General features: G+C 51.8%; 2 protein-coding genes across 2 annotated transcripts; both read left to right on the plus strand.

Annotated features, from left to right (window-relative positions):
• The first annotated feature begins 1,615 nt into the window (after positions 1–1,615).
• LOC123765659 (mucin-17-like) lies at positions 1,616–3,121 on the plus strand. The gene has a single exon (XM_045754342.1). The coding sequence runs from the start codon at positions 1,616–1,618 to the stop codon at positions 3,119–3,121; it is 1,506 nt and encodes a 501-aa protein (XP_045610298.1).
• Positions 3,122–6,694: 3,573 nt separating this feature from the next.
• Positions 6,695–16,929, plus strand: LOC123765638 (complement C1q-like protein 4). The gene is made up of 4 exons (XM_069333607.1): positions 6,695–7,005; positions 16,175–16,247; positions 16,423–16,541; positions 16,683–16,929. Exons 1-4 carry the CDS (start codon positions 6,707–6,709, stop codon positions 16,882–16,884), a joined length of 693 nt encoding a protein of 230 aa, XP_069189708.1. The 5' UTR covers positions 6,695–6,706; the 3' UTR covers positions 16,885–16,929.
• Positions 16,930–20,764: the final 3,835 nt, after the last annotated feature.

Consider the following 20,764-nt stretch of genomic DNA (forward strand, 5'->3'; position numbering starts at 1 on the left):
AAGTGAGTGTGCGGATGCTGCCGCTAAGGAAGCTATTCGCACTTGTCCCATCTCCCATACAGGTATTCCTTATTCCGACTTTTATCCAGTTATTCATGCCTCATCCTTGCCTGCTGGCAGAGTTGTTGGTCTTCTGTTATTGGTAACAAACTACATACTCTTAAGAGTTGTGTGTCCCAGTGGCCTTCCTCTTGCCACCATAACCGGCGATGGGAAACGGCTCCAACGTACCTAGCCGTACGTGGCTAGGTTACGTACTGGCCTATACCTGTTTAACTTCCGGTCACTTGATGGAGCGCCACCCTGCTCCTTATTGTCCAAATTACATTGTCCTGCAATGCAAAATACTACGGTCGTGCATATCCTTGTTGAATATCCTGACTTCTAGGACGAGCGTGTGTCTGGTTTTCCGACCGTCCCCCGCGGTCGCTTGTCCCTCGATAGAATTCTTGGCGACTCGGATACTTTTGATATCGTTCGCCTTATGCGTTTTGGTTCTCGTCTTGGCATCCTTGGTGATATTTAGCGCCCTCTGATTATCCCGCACATTTGATGGTGCTACATAGCCTTCCCGGTTTGGTGCCTTCTATTGATAATTACTTACTTTTTATTATGTTTAGGCAATTCAGAATCTGTAAGGTAATTGTTAGCCATATTGAAAGAATCGTATTGTATTAGACACGAGTTAAAAAGGTAGTTTCTTGTGAGGGCGCATTCGTCATTGCCCCTCAATCAACAGCAATAGTTTCTGGTGATTTAATTGTCACAATAATATTTAGAATATAATTAGTGTCAATTATAGTTATGTTTACCTTACATGGGGCAGTCTACCCCCCCCTTCTTCCACTTCACGCCCACTCCCCTCCACCCTCTCTTCCCTCCACCCGATCCCCCTTCACCCCCTAAAGGATTGATGCCTGAAACTAAGCATCAAACATATACAAATACTTAAAGCCAGGTGTCTGGTAGACCAAATCTTCAAGGGAATATAAGGCCAGTAACTTTGTCCATCACCTGGCCTTATTCAGTAAGAGATATAATGTTCTGGGTCATTCATCATAACTATGCAATTCATCATATATGAGTGTAGTACTGCTTGGTCCGGCCGTCCATTGTCATGAGGTTAATTAAAAATTTATAAAATACTACCTAAATTCTCCCACGCCTTCGACCCGGTAGCATAAAAGTCATGGGTCTTGCCTAAATACCAAACAGTCTTAAGCATATGTTCGTCATAGCTGCGTCGATAGCCGATAACAGAGACTCGTTCATCAGTTTGGACTGCTTCGTAACCAAAAAAGTACCTTAACATGAATTGTTCATTAATATATCGTTTACTGAGTTTCAAGTGTTGGTCTGTTGCCTCTTATTTGTGCCTATAGTGGGTGGATGAAGCACTTACACTGCAGGGCTAAACATGCTGAATTAACGTTGAATCGAAATTGATTCAACTTAGAATCAACGTAGTTTGTCCAACATTGAGTAGGAGCTGCCTCGTATTGACCAATAGGCCTTCTGCAGTTACCTTTATTCTTATGTTCTTAAGTTCATTACTGTGTCCGACATTCCTGTGTCCAACATTCCTTTGATCAACATTCCTGTGACCAACATTCCCATGTCCAACATTCCTGTGTCCAACATTCCTGTGTCCAACATTCCCATGTCCAACATTCCTGTGTCCAACATTCCTGTGACCAACATTCCTGTGTCCAACATTCCCATGTCCAACATTCCTGTGTCCAACATTCCTGTGACCAACATTCCTGTGTCCAACATTCCTGTGTCCAACATTCCCATGTCCAACATTCCTGTGTCCAACATTCCCATGTCCAACATTCCTGTGTCCAACATTCCTGTGACCAACATTCCTGTGTCCAACATTCCTGTGTCCAACATTCCTGTGTCCAACATTCCTGTGACCAACATTCCTGTGACCAACATTCCTGTGACCAACATTCCCGTGTCCAACATTCCTGTGTCCAACATTCCTGTGTCCAACATTCTTGTGACCAACAGTCCCGTGTCCTACATTCTTGTGACCAACATTCCCGTGTCCAACATTCCTGTGTCCAACATTCCCGTGTCCAACATTCTTGTGACCAACATTCCCGTGTCCAACATTCTTGTGACCAACATTCCCGTGTCCAACATTCCTGTGTCCAACATTCCTGTGTCCAACATTCCCGTGTCCAACATTCCTGTGTCCAACATTCCTGTGACCAACATTCCCGTGTCCAACATTCTTGTGACCAACATTCCTGTGTCCAACATTCCTGTGTCCAACATTCCCGTGTCCAACATTCCTGTGTCCAACATTCTTGTGACCAACATTCCCGTGTCCAACATTCCCGTGACCAACATTCCCGTGACCAACATTCCCGTGACCAACATTCCCGTGACCAACATTCCTGTGTCCAACATTCCCGTGTCCAACATTCTTGTGACCAACATTCCCGTGTCCAACATTCCCGTGTCCAACATTCCCGTGTCCAACATTCCTGTGACCAACATTCCTGTGACCAACATTCCTGTGTCCAACATTCCTGTGACCAACATTCCCGTGTCCAACATTCTTGTGACCAACATTCCCGTGTCCAACATTCTTGTGACCAACATTCCCGTGTCCAACATTCTTGTGACCAACATTCCCGTGTCCAACATTCCCGTGTCCAACATTCCCGTGTCCAACATTCTTGTGACCAACATTCCCGTGTCCAACATTCCTGTGTCCAACATTCCTGTGTCCAACATTCCTGTGTCCAACATTCTTGTGACCAACATTCCCGTGTCCAACATTCCTGTGTCCAACATTCCTGTGTCCAACATTCCTGTGTCCAACATTCTTGTGACCAACATTCCCGTGTCCAACATTCTTGTGACCAACATTCCCGTGTCCAACATTCTTGTGACCAACATTCCCGTGTCCAACATTCTTGTGACCAACATTCCCGTGTCCAACATTCTTGTGACCAACATTCCCGTGTCCAACATTCTTGTGACCAACATTCCCGTGTCAAACATTCTTGTGACCACAATATACAAGAGGAACGCCAAATTAACGAAGGATATTCAAACTTTTCAAGAATATTTCTTAGCTTTCTATGATCGAATCGCTTCTTGATAAATGCTTCACCCACGAGTACAAATGCAACAAATTCCCAACAGAGCCTAAACATCCGATCTATGCCTAATTATGCATACAATTCTCATATCGTTTAAGTTACATTTGAGAAAAAAGATAATTTCAATGTCCAATGCGTTAAAATTAAAATAATATTTTGCCTATAATACTTCGAATAATTCCAACTCATTATTTTTTTTATTTTCTGTCATAATAATGTTAAATGTTAACCACAGCTAGCTATATATGTGTGAATTAAAAAGTCAAGAAAACTGTTGGCCAGCTTAGGTGATTTGGCAACTTTTAAGAGTACCGGTACCGGGCCCCAATTGTTTCATACGTCAGCAGTTGTCGACTGGCTGTGTTTGTGGGTGGACGTGTGTGTAGTCCTGCTCCTTGATGACACAAACCCAGCTCTTTTTTTAATTAAGGTATTGTTATCATGGACAGTGTTTCAACCGCAATTATTATAAGTCGTCTAAATATTTCATATGAAGCAATTGATTTCAGATATTTTAATTAGCTGGCATTTTTGTGGGATTTTGTTCAGAGGATAATAATGTACCTGGACGGAGTTCTGGGAGTTGTTCTACTCCCCAAGCCCAGGCCCAGGGACAGTCTTGACTCGAGAGCTTGGTCTAACAGACTTTCTTGGAGAGGCCCGCATGTCGAGCTAAAAGTTCATTGTTCTTCTCCACTCGTTTGCATTCAGAGCACTGAATAAGCACCATTCCTTGATCTCGACTCAACCCCGAATACACAGAGTATAGACGACCTAGTTTATTTAGATTTATCCGTAAAGCAACACTCCCACAGTGTTCTCATCGTTCACGAACGAACCATATTGTATATCTGTTTTTTTTATTCATTACATATATGTATTATGCTAGGAAAAGATGAAAGAGTGGGTCTTGCATCGGATGAATACAACGGTCAACCTTCCCCAGTCCCCGATAGACCCCCTTCCCCGATAGACCCCCTTCCCCGATAGACCCCCTTCCCCGATAGACCCCCTTCCCCGATAGACCCCCGTCCCCGATAGACCCCCGTCCCCGATAGACCCCCGTCCCCGATAGACCCCCGTCCCCGATAGACCCCCGTCCCCGATAGACCCCCGTCCCCAATAGACCCCCTTCCCCGATAGACCCCCTTCCCCGATAGACCCCCTTCCCCGATAGACCCCCTTCCCCGATAGACCCCCTTCCCCAGTCCCCGATAGACCCCCTTCCCCAGTCCCCGATAGACCCCCCTCCCCGATAGACCCCCCAAGTCCCCGATTGTAACCCCCACCCGCGCCCTGCATGTCCTCCAGTTACCCCACGTGTCCCCTCCCCCCCCCGTCAGTTACCCCACGTGTCCCCCCCCCCCGTCAGTTACCCCACGTGTCCCCCCCCCCCCGTCAGTTACCCCACGTGTCCCCTTCCCCCCGTCAGTTACCCCACGTGTCCCCCTCCCCCCGTCAGTTACCCCACGTGTCCCCCTCTCCCCGTCAGTTACCCCACGTGTCCCCCCCCCGTCAGTTACCCCACGTGCCCACCCTGTCAGTTACCCCACGTGACCCCCCCCCGTCAGTTACCCCACGTGTCCCCCTCCCCCCGTCAGTTACCCCACGTGTCCCCCTCCCCCCGTCAGTTACCCCACGTGTCCCCCCCGTCAGTTACCCCACGTGTCCCCCTCCCCCCGTCAGTTACCCCACGTGTCCCCCCCCGTCAGTTACCCCACGTGACCCCCCCCCGTCAGTTACCCCACGTGTCCCCCCCCGGTCAGTTACCCCACGTGTCCCCCCCCCGTCAGTTACCCCACGTGACACCCCCCCGTCAGTTACCCCACGTGTCCCCCCCCGTCAGTTACCCCACGTGACCCCCCCCCGTCAGTTACCCCACGTGACCCCCCCCCCGTCAGTTACCCCACGTGACCCCCCCCCCGTCAGTTACCCCACGTGACCCCCCCCCCGTCAGTTACCCCACGTGACCCCCCCCCCCCCGTCAGTTACCCCACGTGCCCCCCCCGTCAGTTACCCCACGTGACCCCCCCCCCCCGTCAGTTACCCCACGTGAACCCCCCCCCCGTCTGTTACCCCACGTGACCCCCCCCCCCGTCAGTTACCCCACGTGACCCCCCCCCCCCCCGTCAGTTACCCCACGTGACCCCCCCCCCGTCAGTTACCCCACGTGACCCCCCCCCCGTCAGTTACCCCACGTGCCCCCCCCGTCAGTTACCCCACGTGTCCCCCCCCCCGTCAGTTACCCCACGTGACCCCCCCCCGTCAGTTACCCCACGTGACCCCCCCCCCCGTCAGTTACCCCACGTGACCCCCCCCCCCGTCAGTTACCCCACGTGTCCCCCCCCCCGTCAGTTACCTCACGTGTCCCCCTCCCCCCGTCAGTTACCTCACGTGTCCCCCTCCCCCCGTCAGTTACCCCACGTGTCCCCCTCCCCCCGTCAGTTACCCCACGTGTCCCCCCCCCGTCAGTTACCTCACGTGTCCCCCTCCCCCCGTCAGTTACCTCACGTGTCCCCCCCCCGTCAGTTACCTCACGTGTCCCCCCCCCCGTCAGTTACCTCACGTGTCCCCCTCCCCCCGTCAGTTACCTCACGTGTCCCCCTCCCCCCGTCAGTTACCCCACGTGTCCCCCCCCCGTCAGTTACCCCACGTGTCCCCCCCCCCGTCAGTTACCTCACGTGTCCCCCTCCCCCCGTCAGTTACCTCACGTGTCCCCCCCCCCCCGTCAGTTACCTCACGTGTCCCCCCCGTCAGTTACCCCACGTGGCCCCCCCCCCCGTCAGTTACCTCACGTGTCCCCCTCCCCCCGTCAGTTACCTCACGTGTCCCCCCCCCGTCAGTTACCTCACGTGTCCCCCCCCCCCCGTCAGTTACCTCACGTGTCCCCCCCCGTCAGTTACCCCACGTGGCCCCCCCCCCGTCAGTTACCTCACGTGTCCCCCTCCCCCCGTCAGTTACCTCACGTGTCCCCCCCCCGTCAGTTACCTCACGTGTCCCCCCCCGTCAGTTACCTCACGTGTCCCCCCCCGTCAGTTACCTCACGTGTCCCCCCCCGTCAGTTACCCCACGTGGCCCCCCCCCGTCAGTTACCACACGTGTCCCCCCCCCCCGTCAGTTACCACACGTGCCCCCCCCCGTCAGTTACCACACGTGTCCCCCCCCCCGTCAGTTACCCCACGTGTCCCCCCCCCGTCAGTTGCCACACGTCCCCCCCCCCGTCAGTTACCACACGTGTCCCCCCCCCCGTCAGTTACCCCACGTGTCCCCCCCCTCCCCCGTCAGTTACCCCACGTGTCCCCCCCCCCCCCCGTCTGTTACCCCACGTGTCCCCATCTGTGATTCCTCTTTCTAGATCTATTAACTTCATTCTCAAGTCGACGTCGTCACATGGTGACATCAATGTACAATTTATGATTAAAGACGTTCGTGTGTACACTGTTAACGTGTTTCTCATTAATATGGTTACACAGTCGTAACACGTTACAACGTTAAATGGGTTTTGTGTCTGGTCTCTAATCCAGACTGAATCCTCTCCTATGAGGATATCTTTGAGAAGTTGACCATCTTCTCTTTCATTTCAGATGCAACGATTGGGTTTCGAGTTAGTTCTGGTGGTGGTCATTGGTGTGGTTGGGACACCCACTCCTGCACCACCATCCGACCCTCGCTCGGCCCTCGGATCTCCCTCGGCCGTCAGGTCTCCCTCGGCAGTCAGGTCTCCCTCGGCCGTCAGGTCTCCCTCGGCCGTCAGGTCTCCCTCGGCCGTCAGGTCTCCCTCGGCCGTCAGGTCTCCCTCGGCCGTCAGGTCTCCTTGGGACCTCGGGTCTCCCTCGGCCGGGGCCCCACCGCAAAGTTCCGCGCCTGCTCCTACACCGGCTGGGTAAGGGTTCATAAATTATTCTGCCTCTTCAAACAATTCAACAAATTCGCTAAATTTAACTACTCGTAAATAATATCTTTGCAAATATAAGACCAAAGTGAACATTTTTGTTATATGGCCATGTGTGTGTCTTTTTATTGCATTAATTACTAAGTTTAGAGTGCTTTTTGAAACTTTTAAGTGACTCCAGAATTCCGAATGACAATATAGTCGGATCATGAATGACAACATGCATATGTTTCTTAAAAACCCTTATTAGCAGTTCCTTAGTCATAATTAAATATCTCGACCGAACTTGGTATTTCATATTAACACTAATCTATAAACCCATTTTAGTGAGGGGTTGGGTGGGGGGGGGTTTGAAGAGTAGTGAGGGGTTGGGGGGTGTGTGAAGAGTAGTGACGGGTTGGGGGTGTGTGAAGGGTAGTGAGGGGTTGGGGTGTGTGTGTGAATAGTAGTGAGGGGTTGGGGGTGGGTGTGTGAAGAGTAGTGAGGGGTTGGGGGGGGTGTGAAGAGTAGTGAGGGGTTGGGGGTGGTGTGAAGACTAGTGAGGGGTTCGGGGGGGGTGTGAAGAGTAGTGAGGGGTTGGGGGGGTGTGAAGAGTAGTGACGGGTTGGGGGGTGTGTGTGAAGAGTAGTGAGGGGTTGGGGGTGGTGTGAAGACTAGTGAGGGGTTCGGGGGGGGGGGTGTGAAGAGTAGTGAGGGGTTGGGGGGGGTGTGAATAGTAGTGAGGGGTTGGGGTGTGTGTGTGAATAGTAGTGAGGGGTTGGGGGTGTGTGTGAATAGTAGTGACGGGTTGGGGTGTGTGTGTGAATAGTAGTGACGGGTTGGGGTGTGTGTGTGAATAGTAGTGACGGGTTGGGGTGTGTGTGTGAATAGTAGTGAGGGGTTGGGGGTGTGTGAATAGTAGTGAGGGGTTGGGGGTGTGTGAATAGTAGTGAGGGGTTGGGGGTGTGTGAATAGTAGTGAGGGGTTGGGGGGGTGTGAATAGTAGTGAGGGGTTGGGTGTGTGTGTGAATAGTAGTGAGGGGTTGGGGGTGTGTGAATAGTAGTGAGGGGTTGGGGGGGTGTGAAAAGTAGTGAGGGATTGGGGGGTGTGAAGAGTAGTGAGGGGTTGGGGGGTGTGAAGAGTAGTGAGGGGTTGGGGGGGTGTGAAGAGTAGTGACGGGTTGGGGGGGATAAATAGTGAGGGGTTGGGGGTGTGAGAATAGTAGTGACGAGGGAGGGATGGAGGAGGAGGAGGAGTGATGAGGGAGGGAGGGATGGAGGAGGAGGAGGAGTGATGAGGAAGGGATGGAGGAGGAGGAGGAGTGATGAGGGAGGGATGGAGGAGGAGGAGGAGTGATGAGGGAGGGATGGAGGAGTAGGAGGAGGAGGAGTAGTGACGGGAGGGAGGAGGAGTAGGAGTGACTGGAGGGAGGGAGGGAGGGAGGAGGAGTAGGAGTGACTGGAGGGAGGGAGGGAGGGAGGGAGGAGGAGTAGGAGTGACTGGAGGGAGGGAGGGAGGGAGGGAGGAGGAGTAGGAGTGATTGGAGGGAGGGAGGGAGGAGGAGTAGGAGTGACTGGAGGGAGGGAGGGAGGAGGAGTAGGAGTGACTGGAGGGAGGGAGGAGGAGTAGGAGTGACTGGAGGGAGGGAGGGAGGGAGGGAGGGAGGAAGGAGGAGGAGTGAATGGAGGGAGGGAGGGAGGAAGGAAGGAGGAGGAGTGACGGGTGGGAGGGAGGAAGGAAGGAGGAGGAGTGACGGGTGGGAGGGAGGAAGGAAGGAGGAGTAAGGGGTGGGAGGGAGGAAGGAAGGAGGAGGAGTGACGGGTGGGAGGGAGGAAGGAAGGAGGAGGAGTGACGGGTGGGAGGGAGGAAGGAAGGAGGAGGAGTGACGGGTGGGAGGGAGGAAGGAAGGAGGAGGAGTGACGGGTGGGAGGGAGGAAGGAAGGAGGAGGAGTGACGGGTGGGAGGGAGGAAGGAAGGAAGGAGTAGTAGTGACGGATGGGAGGGAGGAAGGAAGGAGGAGGAGTGACGGGTGGGAGGGAGGAAGGAAGGAAGGAGGAGTAGTGACGGGTGGGAGGGAGGAAGGAAGGAAGGAGTAGTAGTGACGGGTGGGAGGGAGGAAGGAAGGAGGAGGAGTGACGGGTGGGAGGGAGGAAGGAAGGAGGAGGAGTGACGGGTGGGAGGGAGGAAGGAAGGAAGGAAGGAGGAGGAGGAGTGACGGGTGGGAGGGAGGAAGGAAGGAGGAGGAGTGACGGGTGGGAGGGAGGAAGGAAGGAAGGAGGAGGAGTGACGGGTGGGAGGGAGGAAGGAAGGAAGGAGGAAGGAAGGAAGGAGGAGGAGTGACGGGTGGGAGGGAGGAAGGAAGGAAGGAGGAGGAGTGACGGGTGGGAGGGAGGAAGGAAGGAAGGAGGAGGAGTGACGGGTGGGAGGGAGGAAGGAAGGAAGGAGGAGGAGTGACGGGTGGGAGGGAGGAAGGAAGGAAGGAGGAGGAGTGACGGGTGGGAGGGAGGAAGGAAGGAAGGAGGAGGAGTGACGGGTGGGAGGGAGGAAGGAAGGAAGGAGGAGGAGTGACGGGTGGGAGGGAGGAAGGAAGGAAGGAGGAGGAGTGACGGGTGGGAGGGAGGAAGGAAGGAAGGAGGAGGAGTGACGGGTGGGAGGGAGGAAGGAAGGAAGGAGGAGGAGTGACGGGTGGGAGGGAGGAAGGAAGGAAGGAAGGAGGAGTGACGGGTGGGAGGGAGGAAGGAAGGAAGGAGGAGGAGTGACGGGTGGGAGGGAGGAAGGAAGGAAGGAGGAGGAGTGACGGGTGGGAGGGAGGGAGGAAGGAAGGAGGAGGAGTGACGGGTGGGAGGAGGAGGAGTGACGGGTGGGAGGAGGAGGAGTGACGGGTGGGAGGGAGGGAGGGAGGGAGGAGGAGTGACGGGTGGGAGGGAGGAGGAGTGACGGGTGGAAGGGAAGGAGGGAGGAGGAGGAGGAGTGACGGGGGGTAGGAGGAGGAGGAGGAGTGATGGGTGGGAAGGACGGACGGAGGGAGGAGGACGACGAGAAGGGAGGGAGGGAGGGAGGAGGAGGACGAGGAGGGATGGGTTGGTGGGAAGGAGGGAGGAGGAGTAGGGGTGACGGGTGGGAGGGGCGGGACTGGGAGAAGAGCATTTTCTTTTGCACACGTACGCGTGCTCTCGCGCACGTATGCGCTCGCGTACGTGCGCACTCTTGCGTACGTGCGCACTCTTGCGTACGTGCACGCTCTCGCGTACGTGCGCGCTCTTGCTCTTTCTCTCGTTCTTGCTCTTTCTCTCGCTCTCGCTCTTTCTCTCGCTCTCGCTCTTTCTCTCGCTCTCGCTCTTTCTCTCGCTCTTTCTCTCGCTCTCGCTCTTTCTCTCGCTCTCGCTCTTTCTCTCGCTCTCGCTCTTTCTCTCGCTCTCGCTCTTCCTCGCTCTCGCTCTTCCTCGCTCTCGCTCCTTCCCTCGCTCTCGCTCCTTCCCTCGCTCTCGCTCCTTCCCTCGCTCTCGCTCCTTCCCTCGCTCTCGCTCCTTCCCTCGCTCTCGCTCCTTCCCTCGCTCTCGCTCCTTCCCTCTCGCTCTCTCGCTCCTTCCCCCTCGCTCTCTCGCTCCTTCCCTCTCGCTCTCTCGCTCCTTCCCTCTCGCTCTCTCGCTCCTTCCCTCTCGCTCTCTCGCTCCTTCCCTCTCGCTCTCTCGCTCCTTCCCTCTCGCTCTCTCGCTCCTTCCCTCTCGCTCTCTCGCTCCTTCCCTCTCGCTCTCTCGCTCCTTCCCTCTCGCTCTCTCGCTCCTTCCCTCTCGCTCTCTCGCTCCTTCCCTCTCGCTCTCTCGCTCCTTCCCTCTCGCTCTCTCGCTCCTTCCCTCTCGCTCTCTCGCTCCTTCCCTCTCGCTCTCTCGCTCCTTCCCTCTCGCTCTCTCGCTCCTTCCCTCTCGCTCTCTCGCTCCTTCCCTCTCGCTCTCTCGCTCCTTCCCTCTCGCTCTCTCGCTCCTTCCCTCTCGCTCTCTCGCTCCTTCCCTCTCGCTCTCTCGCTCCTTCCCTCTCGCTCTCTCGCTCCTTCCCTCTCGCGCTCTCGCTCCTTCCCTCTCGCGCTCTCGCTCCTTCCCTCTCGCGCTCTCGCTCCTTCCCTCTCGCGCTCTCGCTCCTTCCCTCTCGCGCTCTCGCTCCTTCCCTCTCGCGCTCTCGCTCCTTCCCTCTCGCGCTCTCGCTCCTTCCCTCTCGCGCTCTCGCTCCTTCCCTCTCGCGCTCTCGCTCCTTCCCTCTCGCGCTCTCTCGCTCCTTCCCTCTCGCTCTCTCTCGCTCCTTCCCTCTCGCTCTCTCTCGCTCCTTCCCTCTCGCTCTCTCTCGCTCCTTCCCTCTCGCTCTCTCTCGCTCCTTCCCTCTCGCTCTCTCTCGCTCCTTCCCTCTCGCTCTCTCTCGCTCCTTCCCTCTCGCTCTCTCTCGCTCCTTCCCTCTCGCTCTCTCTCGCTCCTTCCCTCTCGCTCTCTCTCGCTCCTTCCCTCTCGCTCTCTCTCGCTCCTTCCCTCTCGCTCTCTCTCGCTCCTTCCCTCTCGCTCTCTCTCGCTCCTTCCCTCTCGCTCTCTCTCGCTCCTTCCCTCTCGCTCTCTCTCGCTCCTTCCCTCTCGCTCTCTCTCGCTCCTTCCCTCTCGCTCTCTCTCGCTCCTTCCCTCTCGCTCTCTCTCGCTCCTTCCCTCTCGCTCTCTCTCGCTCCTTCCCTCTCGCTCTCTCTCGCTCCTTCCCTCTCGCTCTCTCTCGCTCCTTCCCTCTCGCTCTCTCTCGCTCCTTCCCTCTCGCTCTCTCTCGCTCCTTCCCTCTCGCTCTCTCTCGCTCCTTCCCTCTCGCTCTCTCTCGCTCCTTCCCTCTCGCTCTCTCTCGCTCCTTCCCTCTCGCTCTCTCTCGCTCCTTCCCTCTCGCTCTCTCTCGCTCCTTCCCTCTCGCTCTCTCTCGCTCCTTCCCTCTCGCTCTCTCTCGCTCCTTCCCTCTCGCTCTCTCTCGCTCCTTCCCTCTCGCTCTCTCTCGCTCCTTCCCTCTCGCTCTCTCTCGCTCCTTCCCTCTCGCTCTCTCTCGCTCCTTCCCTCTCGCTCTCTCTCGCTCCTTCCCTCTCGCTCTCTCTCGCTCCTTCCCTCTCGCTCTCTCTCGCTCCTTCCCTCTCGCTCTCTCTCGCTCCTTCCCTCTCGCTCTCTCTCGCTCCTTCCCTCTCGCTCTCTCTCGCTCCTTCCCTCTCGCTCTCTCTCGCTCCTTCCCTCTCGCTCTCTCTCGCTCCTTCCCTCTCGCTCTCTCTCGCTCCTTCCCTCTCGCTCTCTCTCGCTCCTTCCCTCTCGCTCTCTCTCGCTCCTTCCCTCTCGCTCTCTCTCGCTCCTTCCCTCTCGCTCTCTCTCGCTCCTTCCCTCTCGCTCTCTCTCGCTCCTTCCCTCTCGCTCTCTCTCGCTCCTTCCCTCTCGCTCTCTCTCGCTCCTTCCCTCTCGCTCTCTCTCGCTCCTTCCCTCTCGCTCTCTCTCGCTCCTTCCCTCTCGCTCTCTCTCGCTCCTTCCCTCTCGCTCTCTCTCGCTCCTTCCCTCTCGCTCTCTCTCGCTCCTTCCCTCTCGCTCTCTCTCGCTCCTTCCCTCTCGCTCTCTCTCGCTCCTTCCCTCTCGCTCTCTCTCGCTCTTTCTCTCGCTCTTTCTCTCGCTCTTTCTCTCGCTCTTTCTCTCGCTCTCTCCCCCCCCCCCGGACCCCCTCCTGGCAAACCCTATCATGACTCAGTAGGAACAGGGACAAACCTGGCAGTGAGATTCGACAAGGGAATAGGGAAAATTCAATGTGAACAAATGAAGGAAATCTTCGGCCAAGTTTTCAATAAAATCAGGAAGGGGAGATGCAGGAAATGAATAATAAAGCAAGCATTCTGCGAAGGAGGAACGTTTGCAAATTAGCAAATTAAAACGCTCAAAGATGACAATACTGAGGCTGAGACTCGGATAATTATCCAGAGAGAGATTGGAAATGGTACATTGGAAGCGAATGATATTGTACATACAACATTTGCAGAATTGCTGAAAACGAACTTGGAAGCAATATCTACAGTGATGGACGTAGCCATGAAGTAAGCCTATTCTTGAATCTCGTCCTTAAGATTTCTTTACCAATCTTTGCCTTCCCTAAAACGATCCCTTCTCTCTCTCTCTCTCTCTGAGCTTCAGTCTGCCCTAGCCGTCTGCGGTTCTATAGCGGCACGCTCCGATGGTATTCATTGAGATGCTTCACCTTCTCCCTCCGTGCACGTCTCAGTATTTACCGAGTCTGTACAGTCGGGTCTGGGAGTTGTAGTCAGTCCCTGAGGACTGGCTCGAAGCCGTTGTCCTCCCTGTTTGAAAACCAGGGTCTCTCTGGTCATCCCCCCCCCCCCCCCCAAGGACTTCCGCCCTATTGCCTTCTCGAGTTGTCTGCAAGCTCTTTGAACGTATGATTAACGTTCGTTGGATGTAGTTCATTGAACACTATCACCACCTCTCCCCTTCTCAATTTGGTTTTTGCAAGTGCTGCAGCACAACGGATGTTCTGGTGAACTTGGAGGTCTATATTCGTACTGCTTTTGCTGCGGAGATCCCTGTTGTTGCCGTCCTTTTTGACCTGGAAAAGGCTTACGACACTACCTGGCAGTATCATATTCTGTCCCAACTTCATTCTTTTGGCCTTCGTGGGAATCTCACTCTCTCCTGCTCCAAAGTTTCCTCTCTCGTCATTCCTTTTGTGTGAGGCTTGGTACCACCCTCTCTGCCCCTTTTAGGCAGTATGAAGGTGTGCCCCAGGGTAGTGTTCTGAGCACTACTCTTTTTTTCTAGTTGCACTCGACGGTCTTCTTTCCTCTCTTCCTTCTGGCGTCTTCTCTGCTTTCTATGTTGACAATCTTACCCTTTGCTGTCAGGGTGATGATTCGCCTCTCATTCAACGGCGGCATCAACTTGCGATTGATGCCGTGTCGTCTTGGGCCACTGATCAAGGCTTCAAGTTCTCTGCGTCTAAGACTTGTGTTATGACTTACATGGAAGCATGTCGTTTTTCGTCCCTCTTTGTTGCTTTATGGTCTTCCCCTTGTGTACCGGGATTCCGCTAAGTCTTTGGGATTAATTTTTGACACTGTTTTGTCTTGGTCGCCCCATTTCTCTTACCTCCGAGTTGAATGCTCTAAGGCCTTTAACCTACTTAGGTTTTGTCCCATACATCTTGGGGAGCAGATAGACGCACGCTCCTCCATTTGCACTCCTATCTCGTCCTGTCTAAACTCGATTATGGTTGCCCTGCATACTCTTCTGCTTCTCCTTCTACTCTTCGCCGTCTTGATGCTTTGCACCATACTGGGTTGCGTCTCGGCTCTGGTGCCTTTTGTTCGACTCCCGTCCTCAGCTTGTATGTTGACACTGGCTTCCTCTCTCTCTCCAGGACCGCCTTGATCGCTACTGTCTTCACTATCTTGTGCGGTCCTTACATATTTCCTCTCGCCTCTGTCGTGCTTTAACTTTTACCCCTCCTATGGTTCATGTTCCTCTTCATCGCCTCCCTCTTTCTGTCCAGCTATATCGGTTAAAAGATTCTTTTTCTGTAAGTATTTCTGTTTCTCCTCGTATTGTTCCTTCCTTGCCCCCATGGAGAGTCCCCTCCCTTCCAAAGTTTTGTACATCCTTGACCTGCATCACTAAAGTTTTTACTCCTCCTACGGTTCTGAAATGGCTTTTCCTTGAGCACTTTGCTTTGCACTCCAACTCTGTTTCCATCTTCACCGATGGATCTAAGTCTGTGGACGGTGTAGGCTGCTACTGTCTTCCCTGACCGAACTTGTGTGTCGTCTCCCTTTGGAGGCTAGCGCCTTCACAGCAAAACTTTGGTATTCTCTATGCTCTGTCTCTCTTGCTTTCTCATTGTCAATCCTCCTTTGTGGTTGTAGTTGACTCTCGTAGTGCCCACATGGCTCTATGGTCCTTCAATCCTGTCCATCCGGTGGTCATCGAGATTCAAGATTGGCTGTTTCTTATTTCTAGTAAATTTAAGTCAGTAGAGTTTTGCTGGGTTCTCAGCCATATTTGTTTCTTTAAATGAACGTGTGGATGCTGCCGCTAGAGAAGCTATGCATTCATGTCCCATCTCCTGTAAAGGTATTCCTTATTCCTACTTTTATCCAGTTATTCATTCCTCCATGCTTGCCTATTGGCAGGGTTGTTGGTCTTCTGTAGTTGGTAACAAGCTGCATACTCTCAAACGTAGTGTCCCACCGTGGCCTTCCTCCTGCCACCGTAACCGGCGGTGGGAACCTGCTCTAGCAAGGTTGTGGATTGGCCATACACGCTTAACTCATGGTCACTTGATAGAGCGCCACCCTGCTCCTTATTGTCCAAATTTCGTTGTCCCTCTTACGGGCGTGCATATCCTTGTTGAATGTCCTGACCTCCAGGACGAGCGTGTCTTGCTTTCCGACCATTCCTCGTGGTAGCTTGGCCCTCAATAGAATTCTTGGTGAATCGGATACTTTTGATATCGTTCGCCTTGTGCGTTTCTGTTCCCGTATTGGCATCCTTGGGGATATTTAGCGCCCTCTGATTATTCCGCACATTTGATGGTGCTACACAACCTTCCCGGTTTGGTGCCATCTTTTGATAATTACTTATTTACTTTTATTTATATTTATACAAGAGTTTTTACATTCTTATACAGCCACTAGCATGCATAGCGTTTCGGGTAATCTTATGTTCCCCGGAATATGCCCCACCAAATCGTCTAATAACCAGGCACTCATTTTATTGTTGGGTAAACAGGCTACATTTAAGGATTGACCCCCAGTAAATCCTCCCCGGCCAGGATATGAACCTGGACAAAGCGCTCGCGAAACACCAGGCGAGTGTCTTACCACTTCACTATGGGAACTTCTTAATGGTTATTTCCTAGTGCGGTTAATATTTAATATTAAATATATTTTTGCAGGTTACTCACGCATGCATTGTTCACAAGCCTCATCCAGCTGTAAGGATGTGGGGAGCTTGCCCAAGATAAAGCAGGTATTACCCCATCTGGTTCCTGACGCAGAGGCCCTGGAACGGGGAAGCTGGTTGCTGTTGGGTCTCATGTTTTCCTCGTGATTTGCGTTCCTACCCCATTCAGGAACATTACTGCATATTTCTCAAAGGTGCAGTATAATATTTCCCACCGTCTATCTTTCAGAACACGCACAGCTTTCACAGTCAGGAGAGCGAAAAGTTCAAGCCTCTCAGCACCTACCAGGTTACAGTTCCAGGTAAGTTAAAACTTGTCTAATATATTTACACAGAATAAAAGCCCATAATTAAATTATCTCTGCATAAATAATTCTGATTATGTTGTAGGAAATTTTTTAAAAAATTTGAACAAGAAATTCTGAGAAGATGCTTCTATTTTTATTGCATCCAAAATATGTAATTTACATTCCACAGGAAGTACTAACTAACTCGGGTGGAGGATGGAAACAGGATTCCAGTGAATTTGTGGCCCCTATAAGCGGAGGATATTTCTTCACCTTCCACGCCATCGGCGGAGTGGTTAACGACTTCACGTAAATATGCCAGTACTGATCAGAAGTTGTAATGACATCTAACTCTACTGCTCTTATCTTGCATTCATTGGAATTGCTTAGGTGTAACAATCCTGTATATACACACATGGTTGACAACGACCTCTGTCTTTCACTGTCTAGGCTGGCGCTAATCAAGAACAGATTATACCAGGCGACTGCTTACGGAACTCTGATCCGCTACGAGCATGGGGCTAATTCTGTGTTTCTGGAGCTCGAACGTGGAGATACCGTGTATTTGGAGCTCCAGCAAGGCCGCATCTACGAGCAACGTTCTACTGAAACATACACCACCTTTTCCGGCTTCCTTCTCTTTGCCTATTAAGTCTCTCGTTCCACCCATAAATATATAAATAAATGTAAAAAATATTTTCTAGATTGTATTCAGTGTAACCTATTTGATAAAATATACAATTAACTTTTCTGATTGTTCATTGATAAAATGTTTAATTCAATCTCTATAAGAGAAGGCAGTCAGAGATCGGAGGCCCAGACTCTTTGGAACTAACCACATTAAACCTTCACTGGGTTAAGGTATCTTTTGAGAGCAAATGGTGTGCAGTGCGCTGTTCGATGCATCTTGCTCCACACATTCAGATTTATCTTGCTAATCGTCACGTCTTGAACTCCTTATAGGATCTTGTTCACCTTTTAGATAATTTTAACTATTGGCAAGCCATCTGGGTTACCAGTATCTGAGAGCGTCAAGTCCACTAAAGACTCACCATAGTCCGTGCTACTTTTGTTCTGAGTAGCTGAATCTTAAAACAGCAACAACTGGGAGCATCATTTTGAACCTTTTGGCAAAGAACCTCTTTTCTCCATTACCTTCCTTAATTGCAGCGAGGCAACTTCTGTAAATATGTGTACTTTCACCTCTTCCTGTATTTATTTTTCTGCTGCTGTTCCACTCATGTAGACCTGACGTGGAGTCACTGATGACCATAAGTGACCAGTTGCCACATCATCTTATCCCTCTTTTATTTCCGCCTTTCCCTTGCTGTCTGTTTTATCGGGCGGTCTTTAACTTTTTCACCTTTCTGATTTTCAGTTTGATCTGACACTGCCTTATTCTTTTTCACATCATCTTATTAGACGTTGCCCTTAGCTCTGCACCTCATTATGCCTCCTGCGGCAGCATAACTCGTCTCGTGTTGCTCATACCTTGCACCACAAGGAGGCTCCTGCTTCCGACATTTTAAAAGGTTTTGACCCTTCTGAATGCTTCGGCATTCGTTATTAAGTGTATTTTCCACTTAGAATTTCTCTCTGTTGCCTGATTCACAGAATGGTTTAGGTCTACCGACTGTGTTGGCTACACTAGTTTTCCCTGATCAAACCTTTATGTACCGCCTGCCTCCGAAGACTAGTATCTTCACTGAATATCTTGCACGATTTTCCGACGTCAACGTTCCTTTGTCACTGTGGTTGACTCTCCCAGAGACCTCCTGGCTCGGGAATAGTTTAATCCGTTGCATCCTGTGGTGACCGAAATGCAGTACTGGCCGTTTCTTATCTCCAGCAGATTTAAGACTGGGAACTCGGCAAACGTCGACAGCTATATAAGAATAACCTCAAATGAACCTGCGGACACCATTTCTCAGGAAGCCATTCATATTTGAACACTTCACCGAAAAGAGATTTTTTGTTCGAATTTCTGGCCGGTCATTTATTCTGCAAACTGCGACTGGTTGGTATGGTTGCAAGTTTGGCATTATAGGTAACAAACTCTGTACTCTTAACGTATCACCCTTGTCCTTTTATTGTACCACTATAATTGGTGGTGAGGAACTATTCTGGATAGATTCCATATCGCTGTCACACTTAACCCTTGGGCACTTAATGCAGTTCAGACTATAACGAACAGGAAGGTGTTCCATTGTCGTTTTTATTCTTGGTCCTACTTGTCGAGTGTCCCGATGTTGAGGACGATTCTGTCTTGCTTTCTTGGTGTCCCTCTGGGTCGCTTGTCCCTCACAGCATGCTTGTCCCTCACAGCATGCTTGGTGATTCTAATGTCTTTGATACCGCTTGAGATGGGTGCTTTTGCTCTCGTTCTGGCATCCTGAATCTTTATGCCTTTTATATATGCCGTGACAGACGGTGAGGGTGATCTCCCGGCTTATCTCCTTGAGATAATTGAGAGCAAAAACTGTTACCTTTCAAATTGAATAAAGACAACGGCAGAATTTTTGTTACAGATTTTTAAATTGGAATTAATGGTGTTGAATGAAAAATTATCTTTTACTTTTAATTTTCCCGATTTTTTTTTATTAAGCTGCTTTGTTTTGTGTGGATAGCTGGGCAGGATGATTCTTTTTGGTAGACATATTCCATTTAGGTATTTGTCTTCGGTAGACATATTCCGTTTAGGTATTTGTCTTCGGTAGACAAAATACTAACTTCTTAAAGGTATGTAAAGGTATTCCGTTTGGTTAATATATTCTGATATTGAAGACTGTATTACGTAAAATTATCCCTTATTTTTGTATTTCATAAAGTAATATTGTACTGTATGTAACATGAAGGAAAAGTTTACTTTTACTCCCCCCCCCCCCCTACCCTTTCTCCCTTTCCAACCCGTTGCCGTCGTTAGAGGTGGGGGGGGGGGGGGACGTAGTGGGCAATTGCCGGAGTGTGATGCTCTATAGAACAGCTTGTCCTCTACCCAATTGAAGCCTTATGATCCTGCTGCTGTCTTCACTAATTTTGTTGATGGCTTTTTTCTTTCCTCATGTTTCATTTCAATCCCCTCCCCCCCCCCTTTCTACTATATGATTAATTCCAGGCGAGTCTCTGCTGTTCTTGAGTGTTCCTTCCGTTCTCTTCTGTTTTGACGCCGGGTGACTGGGAAGGCACTCTTTCACCCATGAACTGTGGTACGTGACGTGGTCTAGAGAAGCGGAACCTTTTACATCAAGTAAGTAAGTAATTATCAAAAGAAGGCACCAAACCGGGAAGGCTATGTAGCACCATCAAATACGCAAAATAATCGGAGGGCGCTAAATATCACCGAGGATGCCAATACGAGAACAAAAACGCATAAGGCGAACGATATCAAAAGTATCCGAGTCACCAAGAATTCTATCGAGGGACAGGTGACCGCGAGGGGCGGTCGGAAAGCAAGACACACGCTCGTCCTGGAAGTCAGGACATTCAAGAAGGACATGCACGACCGTAAGAGGGACAACGCAACTAGGACAATAAGGAGCAGGGCGGTGCTCCATCAAGTGACCATGGGTTAAGCGAGTATGGCCAATACGCAACCTCGCCAGAGCTGTTTCCCACCGCCGGTTACGGTGGAAGGAGGACGGCCACGAGGAAACACAACATTTAAGAGGACGTAGCTTGTTACCAGTAAGAGACAACCAAGAAGCCTGCCAACGGGTAAGGACTGAGGAATGGATAACCGGGTAAAAGTCGGAATACGGAATGCCTTTACGAGAGATGGGACAAGAGCGGACAGCTTCCTTAGCGGCAGCATCCGCACGCTCATTTAAAGACACGCCAATATGGCTGGGAACCCAACAAAACTCAACCGACTTAAATTTACTGTGAACGAGAAACAGCCAATGCTGGATCTCGACAACTACTGGATGAACTGGATTAAAGCACCCGAGAGCCATGAGGGCACTACGAGAGTCAACAACAACCACAAAGGAAGACTGACAACGAGAAAGCAGGAGACGAAGTGCATAGAGAATAGCATAAAGTTCCGCTGTAAAGATGCTAGTCTCCGGAGGCAAGCGACACATATAAGTGCGATCAGGAAAAACAGAGTAGCCAACACCGTCCGCTGACTTAGACCCATCGGTGAAGACAGAAACGGAGCGGGAGTGAGAAGAAAAGTGCTCAAGGAAAAGGCGTTTTAGAACCGTAGGAGGGGTAAAAGCTTTAGTGATACGAGTCAAGGATGTACAAAACCGCGGAAGAGGGACCCTCCACGGGGGCAAAGAAGGAACAACACGAGGAGAAACACCAGAAATACGAACGGAAAGAGAATCCTGTAGGCGAGATAACCGGACAGAAAGAGGGAGGTGGTGAAGAGGAACAGGAACCGCAGGAGGGGTAAAAGTTAAAGCACGACAGAGGCGAGAGGAAGGATGTTGCAAGGACCGCGCAAGATAGCGAAGACAGTAGCGATCACGGCGGTCCTGGAGAGACAGGAACCCAGTGTCAACATACAAGCTAAGGACGGGAGTCGA

The sequence above is a fragment of the Procambarus clarkii genome, chromosome 30 (assembly GCF_040958095.1).
Source record: "Procambarus clarkii isolate CNS0578487 chromosome 30, FALCON_Pclarkii_2.0, whole genome shotgun sequence".
NCBI lineage: Eukaryota > Metazoa > Arthropoda > Malacostraca > Decapoda > Cambaridae > Procambarus > Procambarus clarkii.

What these genes read in the sequence shown, in the direction of transcription:
- LOC123765638 (XM_069333607.1), top strand. Translation starts at nt 6,707, where the DNA reads ATGCAACGATTGGGTTTCGAGTTAGTTCTGGTGGTGGTCATTGGTGTG. An exon ending in CCTGCTCCTACACCGGCTGG is followed by an intron (nt 7,006 to 16,174) that starts GTAAGGGTTCAT and finishes TCTATCTTTCAG; the next exon opens with AACACGCACAGCTTTCACAG. An exon ending in CTACCAGGTTACAGTTCCAG is followed by an intron (nt 16,248 to 16,422) that starts GTAAGTTAAAAC and finishes TACATTCCACAG; the next exon opens with GAAGTACTAACTAACTCGGG.
- LOC123765659 (XM_045754342.1), top strand. Translation starts at nt 1,616, where the DNA reads ATGTCCAACATTCCTGTGTCCAACATTCCTGTGTCCAACATTCCCATG.